This window comes from Aotus nancymaae, unplaced genomic scaffold (assembly GCF_030222135.1).
Source record: "Aotus nancymaae isolate 86718 unplaced genomic scaffold, 86718_ANA_hifiasm-v0.15.2.pri h1tg000040l, whole genome shotgun sequence".
NCBI classification, from domain to species: domain Eukaryota; kingdom Metazoa; phylum Chordata; class Mammalia; order Primates; family Aotidae; genus Aotus; species Aotus nancymaae.
In genome coordinates, this window is record NW_026988454.1 from 107004552 (window position 1) to 107029597 (window position 25046).

A 25046-nucleotide genomic window follows, 5' to 3' on the forward strand; every position below is an offset into this window, starting at 1 on the left:
ACTGTTGTAAAGGTCAGAGAAATTAGAATTCAGCTTTTAGTTTCTTTCCCATATCTGTGTTTCTATTAAGTTAATTCATACAGTGCACGATATGCATGTTCACATGACTCTATTTTACAGGAGAAGGCGTAGAAGCATTGAAGGGTATAATGATCCCCCCAGGGTTAAGCAGCTTCTCTGTTGCAATGTCTAAGCTATGGTCTCCGGTTTAGAATTCAGCGTTTGGGTTCCTTTTTCCACCAACAGTAAGCGCGTCAAATGTCACCTTACGCTTGTAACTTTCCAAGTCACGCTTCCTTGAATTGGTGAAGTAGAGAAATGCAGATGGCAGAAAACTTCAGCTACGTAAAAACGCCTTTAACATGAGTTTTATTCTATGAAATCAGCATTTCATAAAGTCTTTTTGGTGAACTTTATTAAGAAGCAATAGGGTCTAGGAAGCTTGGCAAACAATGAGGCAGGAAGCCCCAAAGAGAACATGTCTGTCAGACATTTTTCCTTCTGGGTTTTCCTTCCAAATGTTTTTGGACCTTGAAGGAAGTGGAGTGGCTCTCTGCCACCACTTTCATACATCTGTAACCCACTGGGTGTACAGAGTCTGGCATTCACTTTTTAAATTCTTTACTCAATCTCATATTTATTTCACTGTGAAATAGAAGCTGATCATAGGTTAATGTTGAAGTCAAAATATGAATCTTATTTTTGTTAGACACAATTTCTACTTTTGAGAATTTTGATGTAAGGGCTGATAACTCCTTAATTTAAAAAATGATCTAGGACAGTTCAAACCTTGCATTTTACAGAAAACTGTAGACCTGCTCAAATGTTAAAGCTGAGAGTAATTTGGAACTCTATTTGCCTAGGTTTTAGAACTGTGTTAAAAAGACGTTTTCAAGACCTATGGAGAAACAGATGTAGTTATTCAGGGTTTCACTCATGAATGTCTGGTATTATTTAGCCCCCATTCCTTTATGACAATATTTTAATATTTAATTCAATATAATTCTGCTAAATGTATGCTCTAGAAAATGGTGAAAGGAAAACTTGAGCTAAAGGAGATGGAACATAAAGCTTGCATAAATACTCATCTCTAGAGAGCTAGATCCCTTACATCCACTTGCTCTTTGAAGAATGTGTATAGATGTTGACCTTTTGATGGTAAAGATATAGGGACAATTTATTAAATAAAATGTCAATAGTTTGTCTTAATCAAAAAGTATTATATAAAGGCAGTAGTATTATTTTAACGTACTTGCTCTCAATTTGCAACTGACATCACGTGGGACAAATGAAATAATATATGATATACAAAATACTATATTAACCATGAATAGAATATTATTAACATGAATCTGAAAAATTATACTCTTAGAGTAATATTAACTCCACTTTACCAAATAGCAAAATGATTTCAGTGACTTTGCTAAAGGCTTTACATAATTTTTGAACTCTTAAGAGTTTTCCAAAGAAGATCCTGTTATTCTCACTTTCAATATAAGGACATGGAGGCTCTGAGAGTTAATAAAACCCACTCCGGGCCCCTCACCTGGTAGAGGTACTGGACTTTAACATACACCAGGAGCCAAAGCCTGAATTGTTTTCACCACATAATGTCAGTCTATTGACTAGTCGGAACTTAGGTTGTAATAATACAATTATTTATCTAGTACTCATTCGAAAATAACTTTTTTTCTTTTAACATATTAATCAAGTTCTAGATTAAGCTATCACTTTAAGGAAACAAACTGTAGTTGGTTACAAATGCTTAGGATGAAGTAGCTCAACTTCCATCATTAATCCATGTTGAGATCCAACATTCACAGGCTAAGGTGGAAGAGCCTAAATTAATCACTCTTCTCTCAGAGACTCTGTAAAGTTATTCCATAGTGTTTTTTGGGAGAGGGGAGCTTTCATGACCTTTTTCATTTGAACTATACATGCCACACCATCAATACTCAACGTTATATGTTATTTCTGATACATACATCCTTCCTTAGTTCTTCAGAAAGTAGCTCAAAATCAGAGCATGTATAATTGACTCAAAGTCATCAAAGAGATCAAATTTATGTAAAATGTATTACTGCATTTATACCAAATATTGTATAATGCAAACTTCATATACATAATGAAAACTCCTGGATAACTTCTGTTGGGAAAATATATTTCCTTTGCTTCAAACCATTGAATATTTAATCTTGTTTATAAGAGACCATCTGAAATCATAGTGTGTAGAGTATAATGCAATAAATAGAATAAGAAAACGGTCGCCTAAAAGGTGCTGAGGTGCTATTTTGAAGTTAATGAAAGTCTTGGTTAATAAGATATGGGTTGTTTGAGACATATAAAAAGATAATTTTCCATCATTTTCACAAGAAACAAAAGTAAAGATAATGCAACAAATTATACATGATTGATCTGATTGATCAGAGAATAAAAAAATAATGTATAGAAAAACATAATGACAAGGCAGTTGTTCTCATACCCACAACTCCACCCCTAAGAAGAGCTTCAGTATACTTCCATTTGGAAAATGAGGCATCTCAGGAGCCCAGAGCCAGTCACACTGTGACCAAACACTTTAGCTTGAATTTATGCTATCACTGAATACACTTTCATGAAGCTTTGCTGCCTTTCCATTTTTGCTTAGCACTTCAAAAAACTGCTGCACATGCTAAATGTTGAGGTAGCCAGAAGTTTTCAATGCCCTGTTTCAACAGCTCCTCTTTCCTCCTCTCCAAAGGAGCTTCAGAGTATATGATGTTGATGCTGCACTATTGACCTCTCAGGAAGCCCTGAGCCTCATCATATTTGAAGGCACCTCTCCCTCTTTTACTAAAGGTGAGAAGAGGAAAAACCTAGCAATTTCTCAAACTGTTTTGAAAGGAGAATAAAATATAATCCTTGTCATTCATTTTGTATGAACTCCTATTTAGCTAGTTTTGATGCAGCCATATGTAAACTTTGGTATCAGGTTCTTTGATTATTCAAACTACATGTGAAAACCTTCTTCTATCTTTAGATTCATAGTCTGGTTGGAAACATTTACTATCAATCAGCAGGGACAGAAGAAAGTGAACACTGGAAACACTTTTACAAAGTTTAAAATGTTTAAAATGGACTGAGTTATGCCATAAAATAATATTTCACTAATTCCCCAGGAATGAAAAATAAGTGTGAAAAATTTATGTATAATCAATAAAATATAGAATTCCCATACAATAGGAATCATAGGAATTGAAAACCAGAAAAACGTGGCATATCTTATACAGTTTCCCTGTCTGTATTATCATTGCAGCAGAACCTAATTATATTTGGTCTATAGGGTGTAGGTTTTATTTTTTACATTTCAGCTTTAATTCCCCCCACCTCATGCCACCCCTGCCCATGTCAACTTTTAATATCACTAATTTATAATTTATTAGTTATCATCAACTAAACATTTGAATACTTTCCAAATGTTTATAAATTTCAGTTGTTAACAATTTTCATAAGAGCAAACATTCACTGCTTATGGACTTGTTCTTGTAAATATGTTTTTGTGTATCATCATGTGTGTGCATATACACATATCCACTGAAATTGACATTATCCATATCCAAATATATTTGTGAGTATATTTGTCTTTATGTATGTAGGTTTATGTATATGAATATTTTACATATGGACATATTTACTATTGTTGAGTAAATGGTAGTATATCAAAGCATTTTTTTTCTTGGAGTTAGAGCTCTCAAGGGGAAGGAATAAGTTGGCCAAAGAGAAATTAGGACCTGCAGCAACTGAGAACGTTTGTATGAGATTGGTATAATAAGAACCGAGAGAAACCACTGAAAAGCAGATATCTATGAGAAAGCATTGATAGGGTAGAATCTCCACTATCCTGCTCTGTTTCATCAGCCTTGTAGATAATTGCTTAGCCTGTTCTACTCTTGTCTTTGAGTGTCCTTGTGATTGTAAAACAGTATCTCAAGTAAGTTTTCCAATGATTTTAAGTTTCTAAATTTGTTCTTAAGTAGCTTTGGACAGTAAAGCCAAGTCTTACTATTACTGGCCAAAATCCATGTAAGTCAGCTATTGACGTTCCAACCTTTTCTCTCCACAAGAACTGAAAGGAGACCTTTCCAGGGCAGGGCATCTGCTGGTGGCAGCAGATCTTGAGGCCTTTGCTGAAAAGTCAACTCCCATTGTTTTCAAAGTACTCAGCATTAAAAATAGTGTTTCTGTGTGTGTGTTCTTTCAGTGCCCTGTAATATATGTAGATGTTCCTGATATTGGTACTTCTAAAATACCACTGGAACTTTAAAGGATAGAAAAATTTAAAATAACTTATGAATTTTGTAAGGAAATTTTATAGAATTATTTGAGAATATTTGTGTTATAGTTTATAATTTCTTCCATTATTTAGTCTACTGTATGCTGAGAAGACCTACCTAGCATGGTCCAAGTGGGGAATGATATATCATTTTCACTTAGAAATGAAAGAGTAGTATGAAATTAAATGACATAAAATAAGAAATTAGAAAGTGCTCTTCAAAATATGGAATTAGAATGGATATTAATATAGAAATTGGAATCTAAATTTTTATATGGGCTGCATTATGCTGATAGGAGAAGTTTTTAAATCAATTTTACAGCTGCTGATGATAAACTGTTACTTAAACATAATCATATAATTTTTTTTTAAGTTGGCTTTTAGGTGAGAGATATGGTTTTCAAATAGAGCATCTTGGTTCAATAGCATCACCATTATTTGTGAGCTGGTTAGAAATGCAAATTCATGAACCCAGTCTAACTTAATGAATTATAATCTCTGGAGATGATCCCAGGAAATGGCTTTAACAGGTTCTATAGGGGATTCATATGAATGTTAAAGTATGAGAACCACTGATCTAAAAAGTCCATGGCTGAAGGGCCTTAGGATCTATATAGGAAACAGCTGGGAACTAGGAGGCTTGGAGTCTTTTTCTTAGTCTTACTTGTAGGACCCTTATTTCCTTCTCTTAGGTAAGGAACCGAAATTTCCTGAGATTGCAGGACAAAAATGATCAAAGTTTTAAAGACAATTTTTGTAAGATAATGTAATTTACATATTTCCTTCTTTTAGATAAGGAATCTAAATTTCCTGAGATTGCAGGACAAAAAGGATCAAAGTTTTAAAGATGATTTTGTAAGATAATATAGTTTAGATATATTCCAAGTTGTTATTAATATGAGAATCTTCTGGGAAGAAATGATTTTGATAAACATTACATACTATTTGTTTAGAATATACAGTGTGTTGGAACATTTTAGTTGACTGACTAAATTAAATAATGCAGCTGAAATAAACTATTTATATACAGAATAAAATTAAACATAATTGAACAACCTGATAAATTGTGTTAGAGATTAGTTTTTCAAATAGAGGCTTAGTTCAGTTATAACCTGAATGTTAACTATTCCTTTGAGGGGAAATTGAAATCAACCACTTTGGCTTATTTTTTACTAGAAATTAAAAAGAACATTGATTTATTGTCTAAGATGACTGATAAAGGTTTAGCAGAAGTGTGCAAATTTTTTTTCTTTGTTTTGGTGTTTCAGTCTGCAGATGTTAGCTGTTTGTGTGAGGAAATAATGGTGTTAGCTATGAGTTTTCTTGGAAAGAAAGAGCTTAAAAGCTTTGGAGCGCTGGAACCACAGTCTGCACAGCCAAATGAACATGGATGGAATGTTAGGTGAAGTCCATGGGGAGTCATTCAACAGCAGCATCTGGAAGGAAACAATAAGTGACTGGAAGGTTTACTTTTCAGGCAAATGATTAAGAGGCGATTAAATGAAGGTGTTAGGATGTGAGGGAGGGAAGGAAGCACTGAAGGTGTATATATAATATGGAACGGAGGGATTATGGAAAAGACTTAACAGAATGAACTATAGATCACAGCTAAACTTATAAAAAAATGGATTGGAATTTGGATAGAACAGCTTATAGGTATCACATGAAGCAGAACATGAGATTCACATAATACAGAACACACTGGGAAGTATTTTTCTGGAACAGTGAAGGACAGTGATGATGTTTAGTTATTCAGAGCCACTGGGCATCATTTCCTAGACTTGGAAAGACATTCTGCTATTACACCTTTATAGTTTTGCTCTAGTTATATTGGCCCTACTTTAAAGTCCTAAGAAAGCTGTGGCCTTTGGAAATGGAAATCCAAGGCTTTGATCAAGTGAGTGGTTTTGCTTTAGAAGTTTGATAACTTACTTATGCTGCAGCAGACAGTGTTGATTTAAATTACTTTGAACAAAAATTTTGTTTTACTCTTCTTGTGAACAATTATGTCTTCCGGCTCATTTATCTTGCTCAATGACACTTCCCACTCTCAATTGTGAATGAATGAATGAATGAATTAGTAAATACAGGAATCAATAAATATATAAACAAAGCTCTAGGTTTGGTTTAGATAATTTAAGAAGTAGTTTATTTTGTCCTCAAAGTTTCATGTTTATTTTAAAAACAAAATTTAATTTAATTCTGAATATATGTTTTCCTTCATGATGCCAGATATTTGAGCATCTGGAAAAGTGAGAAATTACAGAGAAAGATAAGGCAGCATTAAGGAAGCCAGTGTCCTTCTCTGGCTCTAGTTTTCCTTCCTAACCATCCCTTAGAGGTCCTTTAATTTTAATGTATAGAGTTCTTACAAACACAAGATTCAATCTCCGCACATCTAAGAATTAGATTTAATTAACCAGTATGTCTAACTAAACTCTGTAATTCACAACCCCATATCCTCTGTGGCTTATAATAATTGCAGGTGAATTTTTTGCTCAAGTCCAGTGTGAATGATCTGGTTATTTCAGGCTCCTTCCTGTATCCCTTGTCTCCTCTAGGTCATTTCCATTTAGCTGGAGGATGGGAAAAGAGATCACAGGAGGATACATTCACTTCCTACCTTTTCACTCAGAAAGTAACATGACTTTGCTTCACTCCATTGTCCAGAAATCACTTGGAAGGTCACACTCAGATGTGGCGGTGGTAGCAGAGTTTTGTCTATCCATGTTCATAGCAGTCTCTGCCACATAGACTTAACCTTCTGGCCAAATCTCTAGGAAGGCTCCTCTTTTTCTTGACAGTGACCTTGTTCTGTCATTGTGAAATGTATGAATACTGATAGAGCTGGGATGGAAGTATAAAATCATTAAGTCTTCTTTCAGAGTACATTTATATAGTAAATTTAAGTGTGATAATCATGTAATTTATGGTCTAAACAAGGACATAATGAGAGAATATGGAGATAGGATTCATCACCCTCAGAAAACAGGTAAACACCAGGACCACCTCAAACAGAGATGTTTAACCACCTTTTTAAAATCGGTGATAGTGCGTTCATCTAACAATAATCCATCAGTATTTAATGGCCCTCACTTTAAGAAACTTTCATCCTCAATGTATAGTTTAAATTTAATCCTTTGTTGAATAAAATTTGACGTAAACACTAATCTTAGTAGGGTAACCATTCACACATTTAAGTTATACATTTGTGTTAGTTTTCTATATGCTTCTGGTTACGCATTTCCAGTATGTTTTAGCCTTGCTTGTCCCACCTATAAGAAGAGCTTTAATCATTTTTTGGACCTTTCATAATTCCCTTTGTCCCTTTAAATGGAGTCTGAAGCACAACGGGGTTCTGTAGCTAGGTTCCAACCAAATCCTGAGTAAGGCAGCAATATTTTAGACAGAGCTTAACAAGCTAAACTTTTATCTAAGTATCCTGTTTCTCACTTGTTCAGCTTGAGGATAGAAGGTTGTGGAACAAATTAGGCACAGTCTGCAAGTACATGAAGCACTTTTAAGTACAGTACAGGCACCAGCTGTACTCTATACAGGCAACGTAATTTATTGCAAACCCCTTTCCCCCTTGTATACTGAGAACATTTAAGCACGGCTAGATTTAGGTTTACATGGAATGAGCAAATACACACATGACGTGATTTAAGAAGGATTAGAAATTCAGTGGCCCCAGACCACCCCTCACCAGCCTGCTCACATTCCCAACATTAGAGACACCTCTGGGGTTCAAAATATGGTGTCTCTAAAATGAAATAGGCCACCTGGAAAGAAACGTATAATAAAGCCAGTAGTAACCTCATCAGCTGGGTACAGAGCCCTTAAGAAACAAAACACAAGTTTTAATTAGAATCAGGGCTGGGAAAGGTCAGTGTGTTAGAAAGCGGAGCCAAGTGAGGGGTCAGTGAGTGAGAAGCAATCTAGATATGGCTGAGAGCAGAGCTGGAGTTGCTGATGGCAAGCACTGCCCAAGAGCACAGACGCACTGCCAGGCAACCTGAAGTGTGGTTATTTTGCGGTGGACCAGCCTGATGTTAGATGTTACAGGCAGGAAGGCTGTATAAGTAAGTGTCTGGCTTAAAGGCTCATCCCCTTAAGTAGGATTAGATTAAAGACTACCATATACTTTAAAGCTTAGTGGCTGGAAAAAAATATACAAATAAATCTTCGTATAAGACTATTTAGTATAAATTAATATCTGTAGATGAATTCTCAGTTTTGGGGTTCTTGGGAGTAAAATGGAGACAGCAAAATATTGGTATCACTAGGGTGACTGAATCTAATTTTATAAAGTGTGAGAAAGCTTCCTGTAGGAAAATATTTAGTAGTATTCTGGGGGAAGGGAGGAAAGTGTTTAACTGAGAAGCAGGTTTTGACTACATTTAACAATCTACTTTACTTTTTATTACTTTTGGGAGTATTTCCCTCTCATAAGTATTCCAACTTTCTATGCATTTTACATCAAACTTCCAGGGGAAATCAAGATATAAGGTATGCATCTGCCCTGCCCAGCCTGGGCGTCAAGAGACTTACTCTGACAGGGTAAGAAGCTAATGAACCCTCAGGGTCTCCACTCAGCCCTTGTACACGAATGATCCTAATCCAGTCAGCTGTCATCTCTCATCTAGATTATTTCTATGAACTCCTAATTCTTAGTCTTCTTGTTTTTGCCCGGGCACCTTTCAGTCTATTCTCAATAAAATCCCCAGAGTGAGCTCAATCAGAGGTACCTCAGATCGTATCACTCCCCTGCTCCAGAGCTCACCCTCTAGTGGCTTTCCATCTGCTTGGTAACAAAAATCTTCACCCAGGCCCTCTTTACACTTCCAATACCATTTTGCTATTTCCTGACTCCTTGCTCACTCTTCTCCATCTAACAGTGGTCTTCTGGCTCTGGCTAGAACAATTAACATTCTGGGCACATTTCCCTCAATCAACTCACACAACATTGTGCTGGCTGTCCCCTTGACTAGAAGGCTGTTTCCTAGGATATCTGTATACCCTTGTACCCATCCCCACCACTTACTTCATTTTATTCTTTCCTCAGAGCACAATTCTTATGTAAAATGGAAACCTATTTCTTTTTTTTTTTCTTTTATTTTTTATCTTTTGAGATGGAGTCTTGATCTGTCGCCAGGCTGTAGTGCAGTGGTGCGATCTCGGCTCACTGCAACCTCCAAGTGTAACCTATTTCTTATTCCCTTAGTTCCTCTCCTCCTTCCTTCATTTCTTTGTTTTTATGACACTTACACTATATATTTTCATTATTATTTTTTACTATTGTCTGTAAGTTTGTGAAGACAGGGATTTTTGTCTTTCCTGTCCACTGCTGTCTGCCAGGGCTCACGAAATAAAGGAATGATTTGATGAGCTTTTCAATAGCTTATCAATAGTTACAGAACTCCACTGGGTCTTTGGTAAGTTGACATTCCTAACAATAATTCCAACTTTTCTCCTTCTAGTTTAGAGAACTTCCCGAAGATCCTGCATACTGGCCTTCAGGGTCAAGAATCTTTATCTATTATGGCCATAATACCAATGAAAATGTTCAACTCTACCTCATCCTGCCCAAAAGAACCCCCACAACAGAAACATGTATATTCCTTTGATCCATGGGACATCCTGTTTAAAAGAGCAGTGATCTAAGTGTTCGACTTTTTTTTTTGTCAACATTTCCTCACCAGATGCAGCTCCCATTCCAAGTGTTTTTGAAGGCTTCCCTTGAATAACTAATATGCAAATAATGATTCTACTTGTCTTCCCCAGAGTATCAGGGCACACTATGTATAGTGACTTTTTACTAGTTTTCAAAGCCATAACACGAGTATGAACATCCTTCGTTAAGTGACTGATAAAAAATTCATCACTTCTTTGAACTCTGATTGGATGAATTATACCCATTTATTTATTCCATAAGTGTTTCCTGAGTGTGTGCTATATACCAGGTTCACTTCTAAAGACTGGGACACAGCAGTGAACCTAACAAAATTAAGAGCCATCAAGGGGCTCTTAGTTGAAAAGAAGAGACAGGAAATAGACATAAATAATGCACATATAACATGCTACTGATGAGTGCTAGAAGCATATTAAAGAGTAAGGGAGGTCGAGAGTGGAGTTTCCTTTTTGTTGTGGGTTTGTTGTTGTTGCTGACTTTTTGGTATTATTTTATGGAGTATTTTTAGGAAGCAGAGCTCCTATAAGCAGTGAGGAAATGAGCTATACATAGGGGAAGAACGTATATGTAGGGGAACGACAGTTCAACAGGAGCAAATGCAAATGCCTTGGTGTTCGGGAAATGGCAAATAATTCAATGTGGCTTCAGCAGAGACAAAGGATGAATGGGAGAAGGAACCAGAAAGGTGGTAAGATGCAAGATCATGGGGGCCTCCAAGGCCATGGCAAAGACTTTGGATTTTTCTCTGAGGGAAATGGAAAGTTATAGAAGATACTGAACAGAGAAGTGATGTGATTTGGTTGATGTTTATGAAGTGCTAGGAAGGCTGCTTTCTGCCTTACGGAGGAGGTGGCAATAGTGGAGGTAGAGAGATTGCTTATAATTTTCTTGCAGTTATCCAAGTAAGAAATCATTATTTTAAAGATAGAACATGATCTGATATAGGGTATGAGAAGAAGAGAGGAATCAAAGATGAATTCATGTGTATTTCCAAAGAACAGGAAGCCTGTGGAAGGACGGATTGTAGAGGAATGGATTAAGTATCAGTTCTAGAACAGATCCCTTAGAGTTGGGCAAGCAGGACCCCTCCCCTGGCCATGGTGTCTAAAGGGGTCCTGTGTATCAGCACAGCTTCAAAATGCCTAAGTCCCCCTCCACTGCATGGATTGTTCTGAGCATATTTCATTGACCTTATACTTTGAATGTCCTAAATATTACGGCTTCTGAAAATTCTGATAGATTTTGAGGTAGAGTTTTTTCATTGCATTAATTACAATGGCAGTTAGAATCACTAGTGTACCCCAAGAACAATGACTAAATAAGTAACTGGGTTGCTTAAAGGAATTGTGAAGTCTTGTTTGCTTGAGGGTGTAGGTCAACTCAAATCTTATCCTATGATGTGAATGTCTAACTGTTAATCTGCCAGCTCCATATTCTGCAAGAGGTACTGCATTTAAGAAAATTTTAGATCTTTTTACACCCCAAAACTATGCTTTGAAGTTAAAAAGAAACTCCCTGTAATACAAGAAGAAATTAAAGCCTAGTTTGTGAAGAAGATTTAAGACTTTTTTTGATACTCTTGCCTCTAAGCATATGTTGCCAATCATAATTATTAATGTACTTAATTTGCCTTTTACATTAGTATTTTTACCATAAAAACATTTCTAACAAGTAAATAGCTATGCCCCCTGTATTCACTTATGGCATTATTCAGCCAGCTTTTGAATACGAGCTCTCATTTATCCTCATGTTGAAGTGAGTGCACCTCTGTTGCCTCTCAAATGTTCAAACTGAGGTTGACATTGCCAAGTGGAACAGGATGGGTGGAGCTGATGTTGTCAGCACTGTAGGTGGATAAAATTGTTGGCAGGTTCCAAAATGAGATAATGTCTCCAAAGTGTTTTGAGCTCCTTGCTGAAAGAACTTGAATAATTTCCATGTATTATTTTGATTGTGGCAAGAACTGTGTAAGGTAATCTGCTCTACTATCAACAATGATTCCTTTCATTGCAAATTTTAAACAAGTAGTTATATTTTAAAATGATAAATGGAGTAACTTAAGCTACCGTTTTTGCAAAATATCAAAAAAAAAGTTCCATGTCTTCATGTTAGCCTTATGAAAAGGCAAGTGACAAACATTGATGAAGTATTAACTCTTCATTAAACACCTTGCTAAATGCTTTGCATACACATTCTCATTTAATCATTAAAACAAACTTATGGACTAAATGCCATTATTATTCCCACTTTTAACAGAAGACAGTAAGAAAACTAAATTATTTTCTCTTGTTTTTTTCATCAGTACATGGTAGAGCCAGGTTGTTTGTCTCAAGTTTTTCACCACCACTCTGGATCCCCTACTGCGTCATCTTTTTTTTTTTTTTTTTTTTTTTTTTGAGATGGAGTCTCCCTCTGTCACCCAGGAATGTGGTGGCATGATTTCAACTCACCACAACCTCTGCCTCCCAGGTTCAATCTCCTGCCTCAGCCTCCCGAGTAGCTGAAATTACAGGCAAGCACTACCACGCCTGGCTAATTTTTGTATTTTTAATAGAAATGGGGTTTCACCAGTTAGCCAGGCTGGTCTCCAATTCTTGACCTCAGGTGATCTGCTCGCCTCAGTCTCCCAATGTGCTGGGATTACAGGCATGAGCCACCATACTTGGCCAATTTTTTATATTTTTAGTACAGATGAGGTCTCACCACATTGGTCAGCCTGGTCTCGAACTCCTGACCTCAGGTGATACGCCCGTCTCTGCCTCCCAAAGTGCTGCGATTACTGGTGTGAGCCACTGTGCCCGGCCTATACCATCAGTTTTAAAACTTTTCTAAGATTTGCTTCCGTAGAGGTATTGGAAACACACCTGCTAAAGAAACTAAAGCTTTATTTCAGGAAGATTTTAACAAGGGTATCGCCTTCAAAATTAATCTCTATCCAAATTGGCTTTCTTTGACCAAGCTCTAGCACAGGATTTTACACATATTAGATATCCAGTCAGTGGTAAGTGGATAAATAAATGAACAAAAAGTATTTTTTCTATACCTATTATTTGCATAATGGCCATCACATATATACATACAGTGCTATGAGTGGCTTTGCCACAACTCCTTTTAGCTATTGAAACCTCCATTTTTTTAATAGATGAGTAAATGAGGTACAGAGTGGTAATAGAATTTTTCACTATATCAGAGATGGAAAATGGATGTTTCCTTGCAGAGCAGACTATTGATGGTAGATACCTGAATTTAGGAGGTAGTATCTACCTGGATAGTAGATACTGGAGTAGATAGCGGTGTTGAGAAGGCCTAGAAGATGCACCAGTACTCATTGTGAAAAACTGTATATTGGATTACTATTGTCTGCCCCGAGTCTGAAATGGAGGACTGGTAGCATTCATGTTTAGTATTTAAATCTCTACACTACGTCTATTTGCTCTACAGAGATAGTTCACTATAGTATTGTCTTTTTTTTTTTTTTTTTTTTTTTTTTTGAGACGGAGTTTCGCTCTTGTTACCCAGGCTGGAGTGCAATGGCGCGATCTCGGCTCACTGCAACGTCCGCCTCCTGGGTTCAGGCAATTCTCCTGCCTCAGCCTCCTGAGTAGCTGGGACTACAGGCACGCGCCACTATGCCCAGCTAATTTTTTGTATTTTTAGTGAAGACGGGGTTTCACCATGTTGACCAGGATGGTCTCAATCCCTTGACTTCGTGATCCACCCCCCTTGGCCTCCCAAAGTGCTGGGATTACAGTCGTGAGCCACCGCGCCCGGCCCAGTATTGTCTATTTTATACTTTAGATTCTGTAATGAGTATTCAGCAATCATTTTTCTTTGTGTGTGTGTGTGTGTGTGTGTTTTTGGATGCCTGCATTTTTTAAAAGACCCCTTAAATTACTTTTACAATTTCTTAATTCATTTTAATTGAGTTTCCTTTCAAAGAGTTAGAACTTTAGTCAATCCAGTGGATCAATGTGACATTCTGCAGAATGTCCAGATATTTCAGGTCTTTTGAAATATATTATGACAGACAATAGGTGAGTGAATATAGGACTGAGAGAATTCTATAAAATCTACTGTTGTCTATCCCAAGCAAATTGGAATTTTAATGCTGTCCTTTCTTTCAGGTATAGAAAAGAATGCATTCACCCATTGGTGGCTGCATACCATTTAAATAAGGCAGTGTTAATTTGCTTTTGTAAAAATACTGCAACTGGCACAGAAGCTATGATTGGGGTTTTCTTTACGGTAGCTTATTGTCATCCTCCAAAATCATAACATCCTTCTGGTTTGGGTAGAGGTTGTACTGGTGATTAGAGGAGGTTCATGATGAGGCCATCACCCCTACATCTTTTACTTTCGTTAGATTCTTGAGGATGGTAATAATCTCTGCTGTTTCTCCTGATATGCTTTCTTCTTCTCCTCCCCCTTCTTCCCCTTCCTCTTTTTTTTTTTTTTTTTTTTTTTTTTTTTTTTTTTTTTTAACTATCTCAGCTGAAGGAGAGGCCAGAAGGATTTCGGAAGCTTCTACTTGCTCTTCCCTGTTACAATAGCTCTTACATTATGAGTCATGGAACTAATATGCAGTAATGGCTATTCCAAATACCAAATATGTTATTTCCGATTATATACTCAGGGACTGAGAAATAACCACAGGGAATAAGAACCTGAGACTCCATTTATTATGTGGCCCTCATATTTCTCATTCTGACAAGGGGGATATAATAATATTTTGGGTCTCCAAGTATCATTGTCCATTTGAACCTTGTATCCAAGAATCTGAAATTTTTGGTATTCTTCTTTACCCAGTGTAAATTTACTCAAATAAATGGCTACAGATCCCCTTGGGAAAAGACTGTATGAATTACTTCATATAATGATCTTAGTGTTACAAGGTCCTCATCATAAACATCGGGCTGCTTCTTCAGTCAGGTGTGTGCGTGTGTGTCTGTGTGTGTCTGAAAACTGGCTAAGATGTATAGACTATGCAAGGGATCGTGACTTTTACAATGAAGCAGCTAACCAAAACTAACTGGTGAACTATGTCCTTCATTAGTTTTTATTGTAGAGGTCAGGAGGGCTTAACCTCAACCCTATGAATTTTGGATGTCTTCTTTGTTGTAGAGTCCTGTCTTGCACATTGTAAGGTTTTTACCCCACTAGATGCCAGTAGTGTCCAGCAATTTTGACAACCAAAAATTTCTCCAGGTGTTGCCAGATGTCCCTTGGGGTGCAAAATTGCCCCGAGTGAGAATCAGTGAATATTTTAACAACTACACTGCTGCAGATTACCACGGAGTAGCAATATCCCATCTACTTTGAAGGATATGAACTATCTGAAAGTTAACCAGCAACTGATCTAGGTCCCAAATCCCATTTTAGAGACTATTTCCTCAGTTCACTCCTGGCACTAATTTTCTTAGGTCTGGTTTCCTGGGAACAGGCTTTTGGACAAGGATTTGTTTGCAGGATGTTATTGCTTTTGGATTCAATAACTGTAGGGAAGTAAAGGATATAAAACTAGGTAGAAGAAGAAGTTGAACTATGATGTAGTCACAACAGCGCTTCAATCAGTCACACAGGGATCCTGTAGCTGGTATGGCCCTTCCAGTTTTACTACCCTGAGGCAAAGTGATGAGCCTTTTGTGTTCCTGCATAAGCCACTTATTGGATGATCAGAGGATGGGGGTATGACCTTGGATAAAGTGGCGCTGTAGCTGAGGGCAATTACAGAAAAGTGGCTCAGTGAAATGCCATCAGCTGCCAAAACTCCAATATCAGAGAATGCCTCGTTCCTAGGTGTATCTGAGCAGCATCTCACAACATCCACTGTAGTCTATTAATAACAGAAATAAAAATTTCCAAAGGTAAAGGTTTCCCCTAACTTTATTAGGATAGGGTAGTATTTCTCTCAACCCTTTCTTCTGCCACCTTTTGCACTCAACAATTTATCTCCAACAGATATAAAACACTGTTCACATATCCTGAAGTATAAGGTACCATGGATTGTTGTTTTCTGATAACTTTTGTGTGTCTGTAATTACGCAAATGCTCAGACATTTTTATTTTAGCCAAACAGAAAAGAAACATTACATAAAGCTGTATTTTGATGGAAGCTTCATTAATATCTGAAAAGTTTTATTTGAAATTTGAATGGATTTGGGTTGATAACTGTGTGGATCAATGAGTAATCTTACTGTGCTTAATAGAGTGTATTATAAAGCCAAAAACTCCTAGCACATCACTGATATGATTTCCTGACTTGCCATTGTTGTATAACCAACACGGTATAACAAAAAAAATTATGTAAAGAAATTTGATTGTCTTTGTAAATAATAATAGCCCCAATTTAAATAACAAGTTAGAATGACGTGTTATGTCTTCTCAGCCAAATATTAAACCAAGCGTCCTCAGCTAACACACTGCTATGCTATCTTAGGAGCATGACTTGATAGCTAACAATTTATGCATTTTAATAGTTTCCTTCAACTTTGTGGCTATGAAGACATGCTGCTGGGGTATCTGGCTTAACATGAATAGTTTCATTTTCTTTTATAAGCCAGTATTTTCAGAAATGAATCATCCCAGAAAATATTTCCATGAGGAAACTTGGCATATCACAATTTTATCCCATAAAATTAAGCTTTACCAAATACACCAGACACATACACACACACATAAGCGTGCGTGCACACGCGCGCACACACACACACACACACTCACACTTAATTTTAGCAGTTTTTAAAATAAATTTTGGGACTGACAGCAAGATGGGAGAGTGTGAGATCAAATAAATTTTATTGGTGAACCCACTAAGGAGAGGAAATTTTCTATATAAAGTATTTGAAGTCAAACATTTCCTTTTGATGTTGAAAGTAACACTTTTATTACGATTTTAACCTTCAATATAGCGATAATGATCATAATTGTAATGAAAAACCTACAGGTCATGTTGGCTATTTTTTCATAAAGTTTATTTTATTTCAATGTTAAGTGGCCATGAATACAAAAATAAATAATTTTATTTATTAAAACTAAATAGTGTAAATAACAGCCACAATTTAAAGAAGCATTATCATGTTTACAGCATTTCATGCTCTATCAATTCACAGAAGTTTTTCTGCTTTGAATTATTTTATTTTAATGCTTTCATTGGGTGCTTTATTAAATTCTTGCATTAAAATTTCCTATTCTTGATTTCTTTGGTTTGTTTATTCTTATATGTACTTTGTCTCATTTTTGTTTTTTCCTATTATTTTATTACTATCCATGTATTATAAACTTAATATTTTCCATTTTCACTATTACTTAATATTCTCTTTAATCTATTTAATATTATCTATCTTAATCTACTTATATTTTCTATTTTCATCCTTCATAGTTTGTTTTATTCATAATAGTTGTTTTATATTAAAACAATACTTGATGAATATTAAACAACTGCATGCATTTATTGCTCAAGCTACTTTAAAAATTTAATTTATTTAACTAGCAAGTGAAGGCATATGGTACAGATACTAAAATCCTCACTCAAAAAATTTAATAAGCAATTTTAGATGCTCTTATGTTGTCCATTTTTCTACTACATTTCAATCTGTCATATGTGGCAAATGCCCCTTATGTAATTTTCCTATGCTTTTTTTGTAACTACTCTTGATCGATTCAAGTATTCATAAAATGTATATATTTCCAGAAGAAATCATATTTAGTTATGCTGTATGTCTCCACTCATACTCTGCACTGATTTTCCATTGAGCTCCAAGAATGAATATTAATATACATATAGAGAGGGCTTTTGACATTTCTAGAGCTTGTTTTTAATCTCTGCTAAAGCTTTTACTGAAGACTGTTGAAAACTAAGTACAGCACAGTCCCCACTTCTCTTCTGGCTGTCCAAAAACTGCTAGAAAGTAAGCAGATACTTTTCTTTACTTTTTGATTTAGTAAGTTAAGACCTATTGTTCATGGAGTCTTAGATAACATAATAACACATTACGACTTATTTTTACATAGTTACAAATAAATTATTATTAAACTGCCAAAGATTTCAGTTTAATAATAATTTATTATTGGTAGTACAATCTATGCCTGTGAATCAACATTGGCACGTAGGTATTCTGAAAGAAAGTTTTCACCATCAGCTTTGTTAAGTCAACCTTCCGTTCTAGAGAGACACCCAGGAAAATAAATGTCCTTTGATTGTTCTGGAGGACCAAGGCTACTATGGATATCTGCTTTATAAATGATAATAGTTTATGTGTTTCTGATTATAGTTGATTAAAACAGAAATTAATATCCAAGAAATAACAAATAACATAATTGGAGAGTTTAACATTACCACAAAATGCACCATGTGCATATTTCAAATGAGACAACAAAAATAGATTCTTTTGGAAAATCTGATCTCTAATGTCCCCTTAAAAAAGTCTTAATTTAATTTTGAAAGGAAGTCACAATTTCCTGATTCAGACCTCTTATCTGTGTAATGGAACATTTGATTTGAACATCATAGCAGTTACTGGCAATACTGGCAGTGAAACAGGATATTTCAATATTCATAAAGACCTCACACACAAAAAATTATTCCTCAAGAAATGAAGTGCATGAAACCTAAGCGAGTCTGTCTAGAAATTTCTACTATAGATGATATTATTTTCCTAGGGGAAAAAAGCAGAATTTGTAGGGTGACTAATAAGCAATCATATCCATCACCATGAAAAGGGTTGACTGTATATATAGAAGTCATCCATTATTACTGCTGAGAAATGTGTATGTTACACACACAAGCATACACACTGGCATGCACCCACACACACTCTAAAGATTTCAGAGAAATGCCCTTCAAAATACGCCTTCCATTTAATTTTATGTAAGATTGAAAAATATGAGTGAAGCACATTACTTATGTTCTGTATAAAAGAATGATTCATTATTATTTTCTTCAACCATAACTCAATAGTTGGTGATATATTTAATCTTAACCTAAAGAAAACTAGAATAAGAGCCAGGGAACTTAGCTAGGTAAACTTAGGAAGTCATTTAATCTCTCAGGTCTGCCTACCTCACAGAGTAGCTTCACAGATGAAATGTAGATAGAAAAGTTCTCTGGAAAAGTAAAGTAACATATAAATGCAAGATAGTGTTTCTTTTGTTGTTACTCTATGAAAGTGAACCATTAGAAATCTGATGCCAAATGTGGGCATACATTCAGCCATGAAACATAGCCTTTTGAAACATTCACTCTGGATAAAACATCTTTTGTTTTTTCGCTAGTATCATACACTACACTGCACGTTAAACAGGATACACTGAGCTCTGTAACATAGGACGTTAAATGCCATAAAAATAAATTTTAGACTATTGGCCTGTTTAAGGAGTATGTTTCTAACTTCTCCGGACTACAGTAAAACACAACCCAATTCCTTGTAACTTACAAGTCATTCATTAATTTTCATATATTCAGTGTATAAGAAAAACATCCCTCCCCATCCCTGCCTCACAGTTGCTTCCAGATTGCTGTAGCACTAAAATATAAGCTAGTTATGGGCAGGAGTTTTTGTTGAATGATTCATTACTGTCATATGAATTATTATTATAATTATGTAATTATCATAACATACTCATTATTATATACTATTATTATTATAGACACCTTGTAAATTAGGCCTGATTTCATGATTGTCATCCAAATGGAGTCTAAAGCTGAGGAACCCCAGGCCTTCCTCTCATCCCTCCACTTTCTCAAATTAACTTCATGCATCACAACCTGCACAGAAAACACAGAAATGAACATTCTTTTTCTTCTAGGTTGCTTTTTTGCTATTGAATTGCCTAATTTCATAGGTATTGTGGAGAGTGATCTGTAAACATTGTGACCAGGACCATCAGGGTTTCTTTGCTGATAGCTCAGAATGCTGATAATACCAGTCAAAGCTATGGACCCTAAAAATGGTTCTTGAATATGTTTTTGTGCCACTGACTTGAATTTGGTTCTGCATCCACAACAGCCACCTTACCCACGTATGCTGTAATTTTTACGAGGACAGAGTGAGACAATATAAACTGGTTGGCTTGAATTTATCATTCTTGATGAAAGGCAAAAACATGCAAACAAAATCCTTTTAAACACAGATTCTGTGGGGCTGGGCTGATTCTGTCAATTATCCTCTTGAAGAACTTGATGATGGGTTACCCAAACTTAACTTGGCTCAGAGGTACCAAGAGATTATGTTGGTACAGTCTGAGAAGATGGAGTATGCTTCTGATTTTAACTGCAATATAAAATTTCAAAGGCTGTTTCATTTTCCCCCTATTTTAAATAACAGCCTTCTAAATGGGCATATTTAGAAGGCAAATATATCTTCTACACTAGATCCATAATACCTAGTCTAGAGGCAGAGGTTTCAGAAACCAGACCATTTGCCATGTCAGATTTTAACAAGAGGTAGAACAAGGTGTTTGCTACATTTGGCTGGAGCTAGGCTGCTCCCAGTGGGTTACTGTGGTTTAGGTTCCACTAGGGGTCTATCTTTCAGGGAGTGGCACTTAGGTGGTAACTGTGCTGTTTGACACAGAGAAAAAATAAACAGCGACCATTGTGGAAGACAGTGTGGTGAATCCTCCATGATCTAGAAGTAGAAATTCCATTTGACCCAGCAATCCCATTACTGGGTATAAATCCAAAGGATTATAAATCATTCTATTATAAAGACACATGCACACGTATATTCATTGCAGCACTGTTTACAATAGCAAAGACCTAGAACCAACCCAAATGCCCATCGATGATAGACTGAACAAGGAAAACATGGCACGTATACACCATGGAATACTATGCAGCCATAAAAAACGATGAGTTTGTGTCCTTTGTAGGGACATGGATGAATCTGGAAACCATCATTCTCAGCAAACTGACACAGGAACAGAAAATCAAGCACCACATGTTCTCACTCATAGGCTGGTGTTGAACAGTGAGAACACATGGACACAGGGAGGGGAGCATCACACACTGAGGTCTGTTGGGGGGGATTAGGGGAGGGACAGCGGCGGGTAGGGAGTTGGGGAGGGATAACATGGGGAGAAATGCCAGATATAGGTGACTGAGGGATGGAGGCAGCAAACCACATTGCCACGTATGTACCTATGCAACAGTCCTGCATGATCTCCACAAGTACCCAGAACTTAAAATACAATTAAAAAAATAAATAAATAAACAGCACACTGTCTTCTCTAGTCTCAGTTTTCTGGGCCCAGTCTTCAAAACTAAATCCACAATCAAGTTCATGGTATGGAGGATGGCATCATGTATTCCTTTTTGTAGAAGTAGAAGTAGTTTTAAACTTAAAGATTTAATTTTATTTTTTTGAGGCAGGGTCTTGTTGTGTCACCCAGGCTGGAATGCAGTGGCACAATCACTCCTCACTGCAGCCTTGATCTCCTGGACTCAAGAAATCTTCCCATCTCAGCCTCTCAAATAGAGTATCTGAGACTACAGGACACACCACCACCACGCTGGCTAATTTATATATATATTCTTTTAATAGAGATGAAGTTTCACTATGTTGCCCAGGCTGGTCTCAATCTCCTGGGCTCAAGCAATCCATATGCCTCAGCCTCCCAAAGTGCTGCAATTACAGGCATGAGCCACAGCACCTGGCTTAAGATGTAATTTTTGTTGTTGTTTTTACTGTTGTTGAGATGGAGTCTCGAACTGTGGCCCCGGTGTGGAGTACAGTGGTGTGATCTCAGCTCACTGCAACTTCTGCCTCCCAAGTTCAAGCAATTCTCCTGCCTCAGCCTCCCAAGTAGCTGGGATTACAGGGGCCCGCCACCATGCCCAGTTAGTTCTTTGTATTTTTAATAGAGATGGGGTTTCACTATGTTGGCCAGGCTGCTTTCAAATTCCTGACCCGTGATCCACCTACCTCAGCCTCCCAAAGTTCTGGGATTACAGGCATGAGCCAACGCGACCGACCAATATGTAATTTTTAAATAAACTTAACGGTGATCAATTTATCGTCATACACAGAATCACCCAACAGATTTGCTCTTTAGGAACCGAGTAAATATTCTACAATTATATTTTATAAATTAATCTTTTGAATTTTATTCACGACTAGACTAAATATCACTTGGTTATGAGAAAAAAAATACTTCATGTTGCAGGCAATATAAATAGTGTATTTTCATGTTATCATTGTGTTGATTTCTCACTATTTTAATTCTCTGGGGTAAGAGTATAAGAAAGTTCAGTTGTTTGACTTTTCAAATAAGCAAGTGTAACAATCTAAAAATTATATTTTCTTGTCCTTCAGGAAACATCCCAGTCATCTGGGCTCCCTGAGTTTGTTAAAATAGTAGAAGTCGGACCTAGGGATGGATTGCAGAATGAAAAGGTAGCTTTACACCATTTATTTCAAATGCTGTCTAAATAGTAACAGGTTTAAGATTTTAAAGATTTACATGGATTTCATATGTTACATGATTATATATTTTTTGTCACTTGCTACTTGAATTTATAAATTACAAATAATACTCACTTTGATTCAGGAATTTTCTGTTTGTGCTTCAATAGACCCTATATAACTTACTTATAAAACATTTTCTTTTGTTTTTATAGGTTATAGTTCCTACAGATATAAAAATTGAATTTATCAATCGACTTTCCCAAACTGGCTTGTCTGTAATAGAAGTGACTAGCTTTGTGTCTTCCAGATGGGTACCACAGGTATGTAAACCCATAATTTCTTAATTAGATCCTAATTCAACTTTACCAAAAATTATTTAGTAAATACTGCGATATTAACTTGATATAATGACTAATTGTCCATATTCTTACAAAATATTAGCCTGTGGACTGTGATATGATTAAATAAAAACCCTTTGATGACATCCTAAAAGTTACTTGGAACTTTATACTAAGCCTGTGTGAGCATGGTTCAATATAATGAATAGGGGACAAGGCCTTGAAATAGCATTTTAGGGGGTCTGCCCTATCTTTATCATTTTTTGGCTGACTTTCTAAATAATCTGAACATCTCTGAATGCATTGGTCATTTTGTCTGTTAGAAGCAAATGATAATAAGTATCCTGATAGCTTCCTTCCAGAATACCACATTAATGAGTGAGAAATGGAGAGACATACTCCTTTTTCTTTGCTTTTTTTTTTTTTTTTGACCCTTGTATTTGCTATAGGGATACAGCATCAAATAGATCATTGAAGAAAAAGCAGAGAGTCATCTAGAATTTTGCCTTGAAAGATGACAAAACGATAGAGCTTTCGCTCAAGTTTTCTGGCATGTGGCAGCAGTCATCACTTCTGAGACTTGATTGATCTTTGAAACATCACTAATAATCAGCAACCAGTAAAACACTCTCTCTTCCTCATCCAGCGCCTGTTCTCAGTCCTTGGACCCCTTAATTTCTCCACAGCACTTAGTTTCACCAACTACTCTTGATATCATTTCCTTAATTTCCATTATTCTCTATTCTAATGAGTCAGTTATTTCCCCAGTTGCTCTTTCTCTGTCATCTCTGACATCTCTCTTCACCTCTTAGTTTAAGGCTCCCCTAAGATTCTGTGTTCAGTACTTTTCTCTGCCTATCTTCTTTGTTTGGCTATCTTTCCAACACTAACAGTCACATCTATGAGGACAACACATTTGCATTTCTAGTCCTGCCTTCCCTAATAAGCTTCAGGTGGATGTACCATCTCTACCTCAATCTCACGGGGTTAAAATCGAATTTATTTTCCATCCTGCTTTATGCCAGGAGTGCAACTGTTTTCCTTAAAACCCTGGACTTGAATCTTTAAAGAGCCATCTTTGTACCCAGTTACTGTCATGGTCAGTTAGGGATACTATATAACAGATAGCAGAGACTGGGTAGCTTAAGCAGCAGGATAATTATTTCTCACAGTTCTAGAAGCTGGGAAGTCCAATGTTTAGGCACTGGCAGATCCCATATCTGGTGAACACCCTCTTCCTTATTTCCAGATGTCCAGATTCTCATTGTATCTTCATATAGTAGAGAGCAGAGACAGGGAGCACACCCATGTCTCTTCTTAACATGTCACTAATACCATTCATGAGGGCTCCACCCCCATCATCTAATTATCTTCCAAAGACCCCTTCTTTTAATATCATCACATTACAGGTTAAGATTTGAACATAAGAATTTTGAGAAGATGCAGACATTCAGTCCACAACAGACACTGATGTATGAAATGTCTTCTTTTTCAATACGGCCTATACGTGTCTCTTCTTTTCAGTCCCATTGATACTTTAGTGATTCAGGCTCTCATTAAAAAATTATTGCAGTAGTCTCTTAAATGGTATTTACAAGCACTGTTTCTCCATTCTTTATGCTTTCCTTGTAAAATAATCTTCCAGAAATATTAGCTTTCACAAAGTCATATTTGTTTTCCTTCCCTCCTTTCCTTCCTTCCTTCCTTCTTTCCTTCCTTTAATAAATTAATCTTTTGAATTTTATTCACAACTAGGGAACAAACCTAGAATAAATCATATCATTTTATAGTCTCATCACAAGGAAGTCCCTCCCTCCCTCCCTCCCTCCCTACCTTCTCTCTCTCTCTCTTTCTTTCTTTTTCAGTTCAAGGGCACAAGTGCAGGTTTGTAACTTAGGTAGAGATCTGTCATGGGCGTTTGTTGCACAGATTATTTTATCACCTAGGTCTTAAGCCTAGTATCCATTACTTATTTTTCCTTATCCTCTCTGCTCCCCCACCCTCAACTCTTCAATAGGCCCCAGTGTGTGTTGTTCCCCTCTGTGTGTCCATGTGTCCTCATCATTTAGCTCCCACTTATAAGCGAGAACATGCAGTGTTTGGTTTTCTATTCCTGTGTTAGTTGAGGTGTTAATGTGTTCGATAATGGCCTTCAGCTTTATCCATGTCCCTGCAAAGAACATGACCTCATTCTTTTTATGGCCGCATAGTATTCCACGGTATATATGTAGTAAATTATCTTTACCCAGTCTAACATTTATGGGCATTTGGGTTGATTACATGTCTTTACTATTGTGAAA

At 36.4% G+C, this 25046-nt stretch overlaps 1 protein-coding gene and 1 long non-coding RNA gene across 6 annotated transcripts in view; one reads left to right on the forward strand and one right to left on the reverse strand.

Moving 5' to 3' along the window:
• Nucleotides 1-25046, reverse strand: part of LOC135268360 (uncharacterized) — a 261357-nt gene that overhangs the window by 229290 nt on the left and 7021 nt on the right. The gene's annotated exons all lie outside the window — the stretch shown is intronic.
• HMGCLL1 (3-hydroxy-3-methylglutaryl-CoA lyase like 1) overlaps nt 1-25046 on the forward strand; it is a 149032-nt gene that overhangs the window by 11651 nt on the left and 112335 nt on the right. For all 5 annotated transcript variants that reach the window (XM_021665431.2, XM_021665434.2, XM_021665433.2 and 2 more), the window contains 2 exons: nt 22316-22396; nt 22621-22728. In XM_021665431.2, coding sequence (XP_021521106.1) covers nt 22316-22396; nt 22621-22728 — 189 coding nt within the window. The remainder of the gene's footprint in view (nt 1-22315; nt 22397-22620; nt 22729-25046) is intronic.